Source organism: Pediculus humanus, genomic scaffold (assembly GCF_000006295.1).
Source record: "Pediculus humanus corporis 1103172108194 genomic scaffold, whole genome shotgun sequence".
Lineage (NCBI taxonomy): Eukaryota > Metazoa > Arthropoda > Insecta > Psocodea > Pediculidae > Pediculus > Pediculus humanus.
The window spans coordinates 272566-288934 of NW_002987764.1; the positions used below are offsets into that span (position 1 = coordinate 272566).

The 16369-nt window shown below is 28.8% G+C and overlaps 3 protein-coding genes across 3 annotated transcripts; 2 read left to right on the top strand and 1 right to left on the bottom strand.

Annotated features, from left to right (window-relative positions):
• Positions 1-550: 550 nt before the first annotated feature.
• Phum_PHUM426140 (uncharacterized protein) lies at positions 551-1565 on the bottom strand (the record flags this gene model as incomplete). Its single annotated transcript, XM_002429232.1, has 2 exons — positions 551-661; positions 1047-1565. 2 exons carry the CDS (start codon positions 1563-1565, stop codon positions 551-553), a joined length of 630 nt encoding a protein of 209 aa, XP_002429277.1.
• Positions 1566-10618: 9053 nt separating this feature from the next.
• On the top strand, positions 10619-11089 carry Phum_PHUM426150 (uncharacterized protein; the record flags this gene model as incomplete). The annotated part of the gene is made up of 2 exons (XM_002429233.1): positions 10619-10865; positions 11022-11089. The coding sequence occupies 2 exons, from the start codon at positions 10619-10621 to the stop codon at positions 11087-11089; spliced, it is 315 nt and encodes a 104-aa protein (XP_002429278.1).
• Positions 11090-15614: 4525 nt separating this feature from the next.
• Phum_PHUM426160 (uncharacterized protein) lies at positions 15615-16001 on the top strand (the record flags this gene model as incomplete). The annotated part of the gene is made up of 2 exons (XM_002429234.1): positions 15615-15843; positions 15961-16001. The coding sequence occupies 2 exons, from the start codon at positions 15615-15617 to the stop codon at positions 15999-16001; spliced, it is 270 nt and encodes an 89-aa protein (XP_002429279.1).
• Between the last annotated feature and the right edge of the window lie 368 nt (positions 16002-16369).

Consider the following 16369-nt stretch of genomic DNA (forward strand, 5'->3'; position numbering starts at 1 on the left):
ACATCCGACAGATTTTGAATGAATGAAAAAAAGGGTTTTGGATATCCGTGCGTGTATGTGTGCCTGTGAAAGGCACGTTAGGGTCTAGAAGAACCCATTATAATGTTACGGATGGCTTACGAAAGTTTTCAATACTCCCCTTAAAAAAAAAAAAAAACAGGTTTAACAATTACAATTAGGGGGCTTCTCACCGTCATTGCACACACAACAGGTCAACAACTAACGATAATATTATTGTTGTTTCTTCCCCCCCCCCCCCGTGATGAAAAATTTTTTGTTTTGGATACCCGAACCTTAACAACCAAAAACATTTTTTTTTTCAACGGAAACAACAACGCAAACTCGAAACAAAGAAAAAAAAAAAATCCATTGATTTTATTAAAGAAAGTAAATTATTTTTGGCTTTGTTATGAAAAAAAAAAAAAAAAAAAAAAAACTGTTGGCAACAATGGATAATTTACGGAGAGATGAGATGAAAAAAAAAAAGACGAAATTAAAAATAACCAAAAATTGTAAATGTGACGTAACGAGCATAAACATTTTAATACTATTATCGAAAACGATTCACCTGATTTAAATATAATTCGAGAATAGGCCACAAAGGAAAAAAAAGGAAAATTTTTGGCATTAGCATGACGTAGCATCGTCCAGGTTGGCAAAACTTGAAAATCGTCGAACCGTTAAAAAAAAAAAACCTTCTCATTATCTTAAAAAATTTTCCTTTGTTTTGTCTTTTTATTGTCGCTGAACTGAAAATAATCTTTTTTTTTTGAAAAAGGAAATTGCAAAATTGTGAATTTTGCCAAACAAAGATTCTAAAATTTTTTTTTGGACGGAAATTATACCACCTGGCAATCAAACCGTAAAAACTTAATATCCGCTCAGGTGAGTGAGTCACGGATTCGAAAGAAACAAACAAAAAAAAAAAAAAAAAAAAGTACGCGACGCGTGAAAGAAAGATTTCAGGTACGAGAATCAACCGTCCAGAAGAAAGAATATCCTCCCCCTACCCCCGTTTCGAAAAAAACAATAACTTATTAACTTACTTCTTTTCCAGGCATTGACCAAAGGCCATCCGAATATCCGTTTGATTGTTTTAAATTTCTATCATCTTCTTCTCTGTCTTCATCTTCTTCTGTCGTCCCGTACATTCTTCTTCTTCTTACGTCATTTTTTTTATTTTCGTAACCGTTTCTTTTTTGTAAAGGAAAATCCATTGATTTGCATTTGCCCGCGTTGTTGTTGTTGTTGCTGTTGTTCTTATTATTATTCACAACCATCGATCTCGCAAAAGAACTTTTAAAATAATTACAATGTCCGCTGTCGGATGTGACATCAAATTTTCCTTTGGTATCCGGTTTTTTTAATTCATCCTTACAATTATCATTATTATTATTATTCATTTCGAAACTCGCCGTCGCTCTGTTGTATTCACCGATTTTAAACACTTTCGGTCTGTCAATGTAACCGTTCGTACCTGTCGGTAAAGTTTTTATTTCCGCACATTTAACGTCATTTCCGTTGTTGGGTTTTTGATCTTGTATCATTTTACCAAAATCTTTCATTTTATTTTTATAACATCACACACGGCATAAAAATAATTTAAAAAAAAAAAAAACCTGATGATGATGTGACCCACCCGCCCCCCCCAAACGACGTAAACGATTTAAGACGTTAGAAAACAAAACACAAAAAACAAAATGACATCGACTTTACGACCATCAACGACGACACAAACGACTCGATTAATTTTTGTTTGTTCGATACAAACAAGCAAAATCCGTGGATTTCACTGGAACCGGCGAGGTAGGGGAACTCAGCGAGCGTGAGCCTCACTCTCATTGGTTGTTTTTCAAAACAGTCACGTGACCACTCTTTTGTTTACGTTTGATAGTAGTAATTCGGCGGCAAACAATCATTTTTATACCTCGCCTTCCATATCTAAATTGATATTTTTCTCTTATCATTGCCTTCTTATCACTCCTTCGTCTCTGCGATTACGTAATAGAATCCTTAAATGAACCAGGGGTAAAATTTAATAAGTAAAATCCAAACGATCAACGTAGATTGCTTTTCATTTTATTGTTATCACCACACGACAATGGCATCATCTGTAAAAAAAAAAAAAAAATTGAAATTTTCGCCATAAAAAAAAAAATTCTTATCATTATTATTATTATTATTATTGAGTCGAAAATATTTTAAAAGGATTAATATGTTTAAAGAGGTCGTGTCAGGGGGATTTTTTTTTTACCGTCAAAAATCTAATCCAATTCGAAATTACTCTTTTCAAATTTAAATTACAACCATTATATGTAATTTTTATAACACGATGCGTACGCGGTGTGAGTCTTTATTAGTAATAAACGTGTCATTAGCTTTAAAAAAAAATAGCCGAAATAAATAGAAAAAAAAAAAACTCAGTTCAATTATACGTACGTACGTAAATAACGATCGAAATCATTTATTATTATTATTAATATTATTATTTATTTTTTGCCGTGATAAACAGCTTTTTTTTTTTATCAAACCATTATCAATTATCACCACCACCAACGAAACCATAATTTTTCCGTTAAATTTTTTTTCCTTTACACCGACATCTAACGGAAATAAAAACAACTAATTCTAAACTGTTTTAAATTAGTTCGAACTTTCCCCCGCAAAATTCCATTTATTATAACACGTCGTGTTGTTTATTTATTATTTATTTATTTATTTTATAAAAATGCAAATGGCTTCCATTAATTTTATTAAATGCAAAATATATATACATATATGAAGGATTCCTTTTTATTATTATTATTATTTTTTTTTTTTTTTCATTATTTAAAGTGCCCTTTTAAACATTCTCTTACTTTTTTTTTTTTTTTAAAAAAAAGGGATAATTCATTTTTATTTACGAAATATCGGCGTAACAATAAAGAAAAAAATAATAAAAAATATTAAATTTGTTTCCCTCTTCCCCCCCCCCGCATCCCCGAAGAGTTTTCCAAACCTTTCGACTATGACGAAGACGATGATACAATGTCCATTGTATATTAAACGCATAAATTTGTCGTTTAAAAAAAAAAACTTTGCATTGTTTATACGGCCAGGTCATGAATTTTTATTCGTTTCTTTTCATTTTCTGGAGAAAAAAAAACCATTCGGTCGGACAAAGGGGATAACATTCGATAAGACAAAACAATGGATTTTATTAAACGACGTTCCCTTCACCCTTATTTTCTTCTGGAAAAATTATCATCATCATCATTTCAACAAACTACATCGCCGCCTGTTATATAAAAATAACGACTGGAAAAGTATATAATTTTACGATACGATAAAACTACCGTATAAAAAAACAAAACAAAATGGACAAACAACATTTTCGACAAAACAAACAAACCAACCACCTCCCCTCCCCTCCCTCACCTTGGGGTTATTTCGTAATCCTTTTACAACAAACGAATATTCTATACGAAAAAAATTTTTTTTTTTTTTTCATAATAACACTTTGCATCGTTCTGTATCAAATTCATTTTAATAATTTTCAAACAATAATAATAATAATGATGATGATGATGATGATGATGACTTGATTAAATAAACGTTCAAATACTTGAAAACCTGTTCTAAATAAAGTTAAGAAGAGAAAAAACTCACTCACTCATACACAAAAGTGTCACGTTGTAATTATAACGATGGAGATTTTTATTCTTTAAGTTTCACAACAACAACAACTTTCTGAACGTTTCGATCTAAATATATAATAACAAACAAACAAACAAACAAACGATCGAAAAGTGATTTACTTTTACAGTGGGTAAAGTAAAAGAAAACCTTGATCAAAAGCGGATTTAATGAATCCTTCCTTCCGCCATGTTTTCTAATTAAAAGTTGTTGAATTGAACGCACACGCGACGACATCGACGCATTCGATTACGTTCCCCGGGTTTGATAAGGTGTACGCGGAAAGGTCCCCACACAAATACGGGGGCACATACGTTCGCTCACACACACAAACAAGTGGTGGTGGTGGCGGTGGTGGTTTTTTTTTTCTATTCCGTGCCACTTTTTATCATCATCATCGTCATTTTTTTTTTTTTTTTTGGGTAAACTCTCCCTCACCTTTTTTTCCGGTATATAATATGTGCGATAGTGATGTTGATTTCTTACCTTCACACGAATCCGGATTTAGAACCATGTTCGATGATAGAAATCTTCTCTTTCCAATATTAGGTGAGTCCATTTTTTCTTTTTTATTTTGTCTTTCGTACTTCAAGGACGTCGTCATCTTGTTCTTCGTTTATTTGTACTTTTTTTTTTTGTATGCATTAAATTTTCCAACGTACCTGAAATAAATAAAAAAAAACAACAATTTAGTTTTTTAATAAATTATCGAGATCGTGTTGTTGTTGTTGGCAAACAAACAAACAAACACACACACGCATTTAAATAATATTAATAAACATTTGCAACTGACTAATGTTTTTTTTTTTTAATAAAATTAAATTAAATATTGCAGACGACGACGAATTTTTTTTTTTTTTTTTTGCTGCGGTTTACGTATAAATTATTATTATTAATATATTTGTGGAGTTTGTCGTCATCGACGTGACGTAATATCATCATCACTTTATTACCCGTCGTCAATATTAAAATATTTTTAAATTTTAAATTAAATCATTCGCGAGGTACGCTCACATGACGATGATGATGATGATGATGTTAATTTTTTTTTTGCGATAGTTTTTACCTATCATCATCATCATTATCATTTTCATACCCGTTATCGATATCGTGTGCTACAGAATCCTTTCATCGATCCTTCCACAACATTCCATTCGGCTGAAAAAAAAAGTTTTTACCCAAGATTTCGTCATCACTCCCTTAAACCAATGCAATATCATTATTATTATTATTATTATACGTTCGACGACCTACGTCATCAATAAGTTTTCATCGCAAATAAATAAAATATACAAAAATTTATGCCAACTTATTAATTTTTTTTTTTTTTTTTACTCGATATTGTCCAAGTGATGATGATGAGTAGTACGTGACGTGCGTACACATATGCGTATATGCATTCGTGTAAATGCGTGTGTGTGTGCGTGCGTCGTCATCATCATCATCATCATCATCATCAATCTCATTATTATTTAAATTCTCAACATTATAAACAAATAAAAAATTTAAATTTTAAATCAATATTTTTTTAAATCAAATCCATATAAATTTCTTTAAAAAAATTCATTGAGCGGTTAAATTCTCGAAAACGGAAAATATAATAAATGAATGTTAAATTTTTTTTTTTTTTCTCTCTCTGAAATTAATCAAATGACCTGCAACGAAATGTGTTATTATTATTATTATTATTATTATTATCATCATTATCACTGTCATTCTTAGAGTTTATTAAAACAAAACTAAAGCTGGTACGTTTAAAATAAATTTTTTATGAATACTCATTTCATTTTTTTTTTACCGTAAATAATAATCACAGTGATAATAATAATATTAATAATAATAAATAGTATTAAATTTAAATTTTGTTAAAATTACAAATAAAAAACACGATTATCGATTCCCGCCATTTTTTTTTTTTCAAAATAATTATTTTTAAATTTTGCTTATGTTTCCGATTAAAAGTTTTATGCGCTGTGTTTAAAAAAAAATTAATTTGTAAAAATTTTTATAATTATTATTATTAATACAATTCTTTAGTGAATAATAAAGAATAATAATAATAATAATAATAATAATAATGGAAAAAGGCGTCGTTGACGTGAAGGAAAAAAATTTAAAAAAAAAAAAAAATTTTCGAGAAACCTTTCAAAAAAATAAAGAAGAATTTCCTCGTCGTATCGAATTACAATTTTTCTTTTCTTTTTTTTTTTTTTTTTTACCCCGTCCGGGGAGTAAAACTAATAATAAGGTTTCACTGCATTTGAAAATGATAGACTTCCGGTCGAAAAGTTAAAAAAAAAAAAAAAAAAATACAAATGTGGAAAATTCGAGTCGAAAAAAAAAAGTAAAAATGTAAAATATCGCAGTCAAAAATTAAATAAAATTTTACCTGTCCAATGTCTCTCTCTCTCTCTCTCTCTCTCTCAATGCCCTCTCTCTCTTTCCCTCTCTCAATGCCCTCTCCCCCTTTGTCTTAATGCCCTGTCTCTCTCTCTCTCTTAATCCCCTCTTTCTCTCTCTCTCTCTCTCTCTCTTAATGCCCTCTTTCTCTCTCTCTCTCTCTTTCCTAATGTCCCCTTTCTCTCTCTCTCTCCCTTTCTCTTTCTTTCTTCGACTAACGACAAATTTTAACATCAAATTTAAATTTTATCATTATCATAATCATTATTATTATTAAAATTATTTTGTTAACCATAAATTCGAATGATAAAAAAACCAAATCAATATAAATCGTACGAATGAAAAATATTCGAAAAAAAAAAAACGGAAGTAAAACAATTTTTTTCTTGACAGAAATAAAAATCCTTTTTAAAATTTATATTATACAAAAAAAAAAAGAAAAATGAAGGTCGTCACTTTAGTAAGAAAAATTGGGAGGGAAAAGAAATAATAATAATAATAATAATAATAATAATAACATAACGACATCCTCGTATTACGTTACACGTAAGAAGGTGGTAGTAGTAGTAGTAGTAGTAGATTCACGTAGATGATATAAATTGGATCGATTTGAAATAATTTTCAATCGTTCCTTAAATTATAAACGCAACCTTTCTCCCGTAATAATACTTATTTATAAATAATAATAATAATAATAATAAAACGAAATTATTATTATCATTATTATTAATTTTTTCTCTTCTCAATAAGTTAAAACACGTGATTGAATCTGTTGTTACCATGATTGCCTTGAGCATGTGAAAGTGTGTGTGTGTGTGTGTTTGTACACATTCCACGCCATGTGCCACGTGATTATATTCCTCTTTCTCTTCCTTCTTACCTTTACACCATCTTTTTCATCTCTAAGCTTTTTTCCTTCCCTTTTCTATCTCTCTCTTTCTCTCTCTCCCATTCCTTTTATTCTTTTCTTTTCCTTTTCTTTCCATATTCAACATTATTATTATTATTCTTTTGTCTTCATACTTTATATATATATATATATATATATAAATATCTGATTTTTTTTTTTTGGAATAAACCACGTGACTTTTTATCGATTTGTTTTTCATCTTCCTTGTTTATAATTAATTTCCGTGTCCTTTTCATTATTATTATTATTATTTATTTATTTGTAAAAAAATTTTTTTAAACGATTCGATCGATTCGAAACAATTTGTTGTTGTTGTTTAAACAATTCGTATTTATCCTAACGCGTATGTATCGAAAGAAAAATAATTAAATTATTATTATTATTATTATTATAATTATTATTATTATTGATTTCTTCTCTTGTTAAAATAAAAAATATTGAAAAGCTCATCTCGCTCACGTGTTGATAACCGGTCACGTTGCTTTGACTTAAGTCTGAAATCCCCCGTTTATTCTTCACGCTCTCAGCCTCGTGGCCAAAGAAGAATTCTCTTTTAACAAAAATTATTTCAGTTTTTATCGGGCGACAGTTTGAAAATGTCAATTTTTTTTTCGCTTTGTTTTCTTTTGTTTCGGGGAAAAAAGTAATAATAATAATAATAATAGTTTTTTTTGCTACGGATCATCGTTTTAATAAAAAAGTAATTATTTATATTATTTAATCGTCGTCATGATGTTAACTAAAAAAAAAAAAAAAAAAAAAAAAAACGTTTCGAGTGATAATAAACGTAATGATAAGTTTTTTTTTTTTTTTTTAAATTAAACTGCGATCAAAAAAAGCAGACGACAAAAAAAAAAAAACAAATTCGTTTCCGGTGTTTTAACGTTATTACTATTATTATTATTATTTTTTTTTTTTTTACATTTACATTCTTAATAAAATGTGTCGAAAGAAACATTTATCCGTTCGTTATAATGATGATGATGATGATAATAATAATAATTTTGTAATCGGGTGAAATATTTTTTTTTTTTTTTCTAAAAGGCGAACCCCGTTTTTAATTATATCATCATCATCATTATCATCATCATCATCATCATAACATTAAAAAATATTCTTTGTTGTAATCACCGTCATCGTTACATTATTCGTTGCGTTGTCCATTTGAAAAATTTTTTTTTTTTTCATCTTAAATTAAAACACCCAAACGAATGTAATAATAATAATAATAATAATAATAATAATAATAATAATAATAATGATAGTAATAGTAATAATAATAATAATAATGATAATGATAATTAAAAAAAAAATTTTCTCATTCGCGCCCGAAATTTAAAAGTTATAGTTTTTATCAAACGTTACGATAAGGAAATCGCATAGTTAAAAATAAATAAATTTACGCGCGTAATTTTTCATACCTGATAAATTTGTTAAAACTATTGAAAAGTCACACGAGGAAAATTCATTTTTTTTTTTTTTTTGGTGTTTTGATGTACCTTAAAAGCCTTTTCAAGGTACTCAAACTCAAACCTTTTTCGATAGAAAGACACGTGAACGTAAAAATTTAACCGACACGAATCACAACTCCGACAATAATTTGATTTTTTTTTTTTTTTTTTTGAATTTTAAAATATTATCTTAGATGTGAAGAAAATTTTTTTTTATTCTTGTGTGTGTGTGCGCGAGCGTGTGTATATATAAACGTGTAAATAAAAAAAAAAAAAGAAAAAAAAAACTACTGATAACAAACAACGACAGCGTAAATAAAAATTGTTATCACTCAAAAAAAAAAGAAAAAAAATATTAATAATAATAATAATAATCAAATTATTGTCGTGTCGTATTATTTATTTATTTATTTTTTTTTAAATTCGAACGCGCACGTGAAATTAAAAAAAAAATTTTCATGTGAAAATTTTACATTATCATTATTATCATTATCATTATTATTATTTAATTCGTTGTCGAATTTATTATTAATTTTTATTACCTTGAAAAAAAAAAAAAAATTATCCGCTCAAAATGAAATAAGTTCTCATTTAATACCTTTTTAATGAGTAATTAATAATAATAATAATAATAATAATAATAAATAATTTTAATCGCGTAAAAATAAATCATTTCACGTGTGACGTCATAGAAATTCGTTTTCTCGCGAAAAAAACAAAAAAAAAAATATATATCCAACCTTTTGAAATTTAATTTTATTATGATTATTATTATTATTATAATCATTTTCATTATCATTATTATCATTATCATTATTATTATCATTATTATTATTATTATTAATAGCTTTTTTTTTAATCAATGACAAAAAATAAATTTTTACCGCGAAATTTAAACGAATTTGCAAAAATTATATTCAACTAGTGTAGGGGGGGGAGGAGAAATAATAACGATAATAATCTTCATCACCGTTATCATCATCATCATCACCATCGCGATAAATTCATTTCCGTTTTTCACTTCCTCGTACATCCGGTCAAACACGTTATTATTTAAATTTTTCCTTAAGGGAAAAAAAAATCACGTTCGAAAGGAAAATGTAACGAGTTTACGAGTCGGTTTCGTTTTTGACCTTTTCGATATTTTTAATAATTTTTTTTTAATAACAAAAAAAAAAAAAAAAAACAAACGACGAACTCGCAAACGAATAATAATATTTATTTCCGGTTTAAAAAAAAAAAAAACTTACCCGCATTAATACCCGTTTGAATAATCAATTTCCGTTACCGAGTAACCACCGGAAATAAAAAAAAAAAAAAATTTACAATTCCGCAGGTACACATTTTTTTGGTTTTTTTTTTTTTTTTGCGATCGGCAACCGTAAGAGCAACAAAAGCAATTTTTTTTCTTATTTGTTTCCGGTAACGCTCGCGTGAGAACCGTCGGTACAAACAAACAAACAAACAATCAATGTTCGAATAATCTCATTTATTATTATTATTATCATTCACGGCGGCTAAATGTAATCGAAAGTATGTAATAATAATAATAATAATAATTTAATAATTTTTATTTTATTTTTTTTGGATCGTAAAGTCAAACTTTTCAAAATTATTATTATTATTATTATTATTTATCGAGGGCAGCAATATCGATTAAATTAGACGCGATTATTTTTTTTATTTTGCCATTAACGGCGACAAAAAATTTTTTTTTGCTACGGTTTAAAAATATTTTTACGCGGATTTTCCCTTTCATTTAGCAAAAAAAAAAAAAATTTTGTTTGCATTCACGTACAAATTTCAATGCTCTAGTTGCAGTTTTTATTTATTATTATTATTATTGCTATTATTATTATTATTATTATTATTATTATCGTTAACATCATCATCATTATTATTATTATTAACAGCAGCAAAATTTATCACCGCAAAAATGAATAAAGATAATTCTATATTATTAACATTAACCCGTAAATTTTTTTAACTTTTTTTTTTCTTTACTTAACGCGCGCGAGTATCGAAATACTAACAATAATAATAATACTAATCGATATCGATTAATCGATTTCATATCGATTGTTGCATACATTTGAAAAATAAAAAAATTTATAAAACGGAAATAAATAGTGAAACGAAAATCGATACGAATCCTTGGCCTCGGGACCAAGTCCCGCCAGACATGGGAACGGATACCAACGTGAGGGTGAATTACACGTCGACGACACCCAGTTACCTAACATCTTGGGTAGCTCAACAGCAACAACAGGAAGTGAGTTCGTCTTTCTTATGGCAACAACATCACCACCAATGGCAAAAACCACTTCCTCCGGGTCAACACGTTATAGGAAGAAACGTCGGTCATCATCACATGATGATGGGACCCGTTCACGGACACATTCCGACATCGTCGAGAAGAAATCCGACAGGTAGGGAATTTGTTATTTACAAAACAAAATGGCGTCGAATCAAAATATATATCTAAAACGTAACGGTATTAAAATTAAGTCGTTAAAAAGTGTGTTACAAACGTATGAATCGCGTTTAAATTCGTTTTCCCGCCTTTTCTTCACATTTCGTCATAGAGAAAATAAACCTTAACGCGTTTCCGAAAGAAACTCAAACATCCCCCTTACAATACGAAAAAAAATGACGTCACATCTCACAGGTAAATAAAATAAAAACATTCGAATAAATTATGCAAAGTAATAAGAGAGAAAGAGAGAGAGAGAGAAATGATTGAGAGTGTCTCGAATTGACAAAAAAAAAAAAAAAATGAGGGAATGAGGACAAAATCTATGTATTTTCTCTCTCTCTCTCTTTCATCTCTCCATTTTGTTTTTCCGCAAATAAATAATAATGACTATTATGAAGATTGCATCATTTAAAAGTATAATTTTTTTTTTTTTTTTTTTCTCCATTTACGCACGTAATACATTTTACACACACGATCATAAATAATAAAAGCGAAGAGTGGGAACAAGCAAAAGAGTTACATTCACGCATTCACGCACGCAATTTAAGCAGAAGACAAATTTTAATAATAATTTTATTACCTGAAAAAAAAAAAATCCGAATAAGAAAAAGAAAACAATGGAAAACAACAACGTTTTAATTTTGAATTAATTTGTTTTCTGTTTCCCCTCCCCTCCACCTTCCGCCCTTTCGTCGTGGCTTTAATAACGTCATATTTTCGTCTGCTTTTTCTTTTCCTCCTTTTCCTTTTTGCAATTTATTTTTTTATTAAAAATTGTTTTCGTGCCACGATTTTTTTTTCTGTTTTAAACGTTTTGTGTGTTGCATAATAACTTTCATAAAAATGATGCGGTTTGTATTTTGCATATCATGTCCACGTTTGTTTGGTTGTTATCGATCTTATCTTCGTTTCGGCCCGTTTGTCGGATGAAAAAGAAAATCCTACATTTTATATTTCTTTTTTGTCCAGTTATTTTAAAATCCTTTCTCGGATCACTTTTTTGAATCTTCGTCTCCTTTGATTGTTTGTTTCTCGAATAATCGCGTTTATGTGTAAAAAAAAAAAAAAAAAACTTTTTCCGTACAAACAAAAAATTTTCCAGACGTGAAAACAAATTATTCGTTTTTCAAATGCGTCAAATAACGAACTTTATACAAGCCCAAAAAAAATTTCTCCACCTCTTCTTCTTCTTCACAAAAATTTCTTCTTCCTCCATTTTAAGATTTTTTGCAAAAAAAAAAAATTTAAATTCTTGCGAAAACAAAAAAAAAAAAAAAAAACCAATTTCGCCAAAAATGGAAGCTCGTTACGAACATATCACTAAATTAAAAAGTAAAAGTTTCCGAATGGAAAAATTCAACGCAACAAACAAGCAAACAAACAAACAAACAAAAAATTCAAACGGAAGAAGATGAAATGGAAATTTAAAAAAAAATTTTTTTTTTTAAAAGAACCGTAAATTAAATCAACAAAAAGAACCTTTCTCTTCTGTTCCCTCCCTCCCCTCCCCTTTCCGGTCGGGCTACTGACGTCATCAAGAAAATAAAAAAATATCCACGAAGGCGCGTTTAAATTAATAAAAATACGTTATTATAAATCCACATATAAATTACATTTGAAAAAAATGACGTGTCAGGTTGCAGGAAGACGGACGATCGGACGGACGGACGGATTCGTTTGAACCACTTTCGTTTTCATCGGAGAAGGCGGCAGTGGAAGAAGAATAAGAAGAAGTTGTTGTTTGTTACCAACTTGTACTCGCTTTCTTCCGCATTTTAAATAATAAATAAATAAATTTTTACATTGCCAAAATGTCAACACAACGTTGCAAATTTTTCTTCCTCTTCTTTTTCTTCTTCTTCTTCTTGCGAAAATTTTCTCATGGTTATGAATGAATTAGCAACTTTATTATTTATTGTATTCGAACAACAACAACAACAACCACAACAATAATAATGATAATGATGATAAAATTAATTTTTTAATTTAAAAAAAGAACAATGAATACGTTATATCGTCGGGGAAAAAAAAAATTTTTCTCTTCCCAAGTTCAAGTTTCGTAACCGCTCCTTTTTTTTCCACTTCCGGTATGTTTGGAAAAAGCTTTCACGCACACGCTCACGCACACGCACACACACACGCACACGCACACGCACACACACACACACACACACATTTTTACTTAATTATCTAAAACCGAAAACGAATATTTCAAAAAAATCTTCTTTCGTGAAACAAAAAAAAAATCAATTGATGATTTTCTTATATTCCTTTTCCTTAATTCCCGCGCCATTTTGTTTTTTTTTTTATAAACCATTCAAACCGTAGACGAGTTTATTTTACTTCCTCGAGTACTTTCTACTTTTACGCTACGGTTGCAAAATTAAAGTTTTTTTTATTACAATTATTATTATTATTATTATTAATAATCCCGTTATTTCATTACAATTTCCTCAATTCGTTTTTTTAAAATTAAATAGAAAAAAAAAAAAAAAAAACGCGATGACAAAAGCGCTAACCGAAAAATTCTAGCGCATGTTCGTATTCATAAACTAATAATAATAATAATATTAAATCGCTGGTACCAACCGAATAAAAAAAAAAAAAATGAAACGCGAGATGAATCGCGTTTTATTAATTAACTTTTTTCTTTTTTTTTTAATTAAATAAATTAGTCGGTTATCATAAGTTAATACGTAAGTAGCAGACGACGAAAGGAAGTAAATAAAACACACACACACACACACATGTTGGTCGTAAAGTCGTGGAACTAGTAAGTAGTGGTAACGTTACGTAAAAAACGCGGTTAATACGTTAATACATTTTTATTTCTTTTAACGCCGCCTGCCTAAGGTAAAAGAAAAAGTGAACAATGACTAAAGTAAAAAAAAAAAAAATTCTTAATTGTTACGCCGATATTTAACTTACGAGAAAAAAGACATAACGAAATCATCCTCAATACGATCGATTTTCGATTATAAAAATATCGATAACTTATCGATTTTCAAAAAAAAAAAAATTTTTTTTTTTTTTACAATCATTCATCCTTTTAAACGAAACGTCGTAAAAATAATAATAATAATAATAATAATAATAATAATAATAATAATAATTTATATAAAAATAAAAACGGAAACGGAAATGAAATTTTTTTTTTTTTAAATCTCGTATTCATTAATAAAATAAAACCCTTAATATAAAACTCAAAAAACAAAAAAAACTTCCTGGAAAATGGCAAATTAATTAAATTAAAATAATAATAATAATGATAATGATAATAATAATAATAATAATGATGATAATAATACATAAATTTATCCATTCGCGTAATAAAAAAAAAAAAAAAATTAATTAAAAAAAAAAAACGGATATCCCGATTAAATATTAATAAATCGATTAAAAATCGTTGGTCGTTGTTGTTTGTTGTTGTTGTGCCTACCTAACGCTATTAAAACTTGTTTTGAACTTTATTTATTTATTTATTTGTTATGTATCCCTTAAGGGGCCCTAGGAAAATTGTCAAAAAAAAAATAAATAAATTTTTTTTTCCTGGTTCTTAAACGTTCATATTCATATTCTCGATATGGTATGGAAAGTGGAATGAGAAAGAGAGAGAGACGCGAAACGAAACTCGTTCGTAAAAAGAAAAGCTTTTTGAAAATTAATGCCACGCCGAAAATACCGGATATTAAATGAAAATAGGAGGGGAAAAGGGCATCGGAAAAATTAAATGCAAAAAAAAAAGAAAAAAAAGAAAATTTTCATATGAAAAATAACCTGAGTGGATGAGAAAAAAAAAAAAATAAAATAAATAATAAATAAATAAATTTATTTCGCCGAATGAAAAGGAAAATGAAAAAGTAGCTTTCACTATCTATAGGTTCATTATTATTTTGTTACTCGAGAACTAAATAACAAACATGACGGAAGAGATTCAACAATTCCGCGCGCGCGGGAAGGGAGAGAGTAAGAGTGAGAGAGTGAGATAGAGAGAGAAAGGAGAGAACTGTAGCAGAAGAAAAAAAAATTACGATTGTTTGTGGTGGGGTTTGCATCCTGTGAAAACGACCGAGTAGGAGAAGAAGAAAAAAAAGTCGTGAAGAAGAAAGTGGTCTCGGTGCTCGGTGAGTCTGCTAACACGATTCAAGCGCTCGCTACCCGCTATCAGTGTGCTATAGGACTAGCGGCTTGACGTTTGTCTGAGGGCGTAGGAGGCTAAAAACGGATTCCCTAGTCCCACGACAACGTCAAGAAATTATTATTATTATTATTATTATTAAGTTTTCGTCATTCGTTTCGGTTAAATTTTTTTTTTTTTTTTTTTTTTTCCCGGTTATAAATCGAGTGCGCGAAAAATCGAACCAAGGATTATTATTATTATTAACAATTTGTTTGTTGTTATTTTGTTTGTTTTCATTTGGGTAAAACAGACACGGAGTGAGTCCGGGTGATATAGAAAAGAAAGAAAAAAAGTGAAGGCGTGCGCGGTCGTAATTAATTTTTTTTTTTTCCCGTTCGAAAAAAAAAGGAGAAAAAAAAGGAAGAAAAAAAAAAATTTTTTTTTTTTCTTTTCTTTTCTTTTCTTTCCTTTCCTTTCCTTTTTTTTTTCGTTTCGTTTTTTTATTATCATTATTAGTATCGCCGTCATCATCGTTTTTTTTTTTTTTTACACACACACACACACTGTTAAAAATTAATTTATATGCCTGAAAACTTTGGATTAAATCGAATACCCGGCAACCGGCCACAGCAAATGGATTACCAACAGCATTCATCACCGACAGTTTTAACAAACATCCATCAGCACGGAGGTCACGCATTGGTTCATGCTCTCGGTCAACAAGCGCTACAAATACAAAATGATACAAACGATAATAACACGAGATGGTCGCAATACCATCATTTATGGAGGCAACACATGTTCATAAACGGTAAGACGAAAACAAAAAAACAAAAATTTATGAAAACCTACGACGACGGCCATCTTAGAAAAATATTTAACGGAAAAATTAACAAAAAAAAAAAAAAAAATTTTTTTTTTCTATTAGAAATTCTTAATAATATTCTCTACTATCGGATGAGTGCGTGAGTGCGCGTGCATTTCAATCTCACGTCGCGGTTAAAAATGCGGAAATTAAAAAAAAAAAAAAAAAAAAAAAAAACAATAATAATAATAATAGTAATAATAATAATAATGATAATCAAAGTTAAAGGCTCATTACACGCAATCGGTCAACATCACCTTTCCGGTAATTTTTCTACCCATTTAAAATTTAATAAAATAAAAAATTTCAACAATTTCGATATGAAATGGCAAAATTCACTTTCTTCTTCGAATATTTATTATTATTCTATTTACCCGACTAATTTTCACTCTCTAATAATTTTTTAAATTTTTGTTGTTGTTGTTGTTGTTGTTGTCGTCGTCGTGATTTACCCGGGCAAAAGTTATCGAAA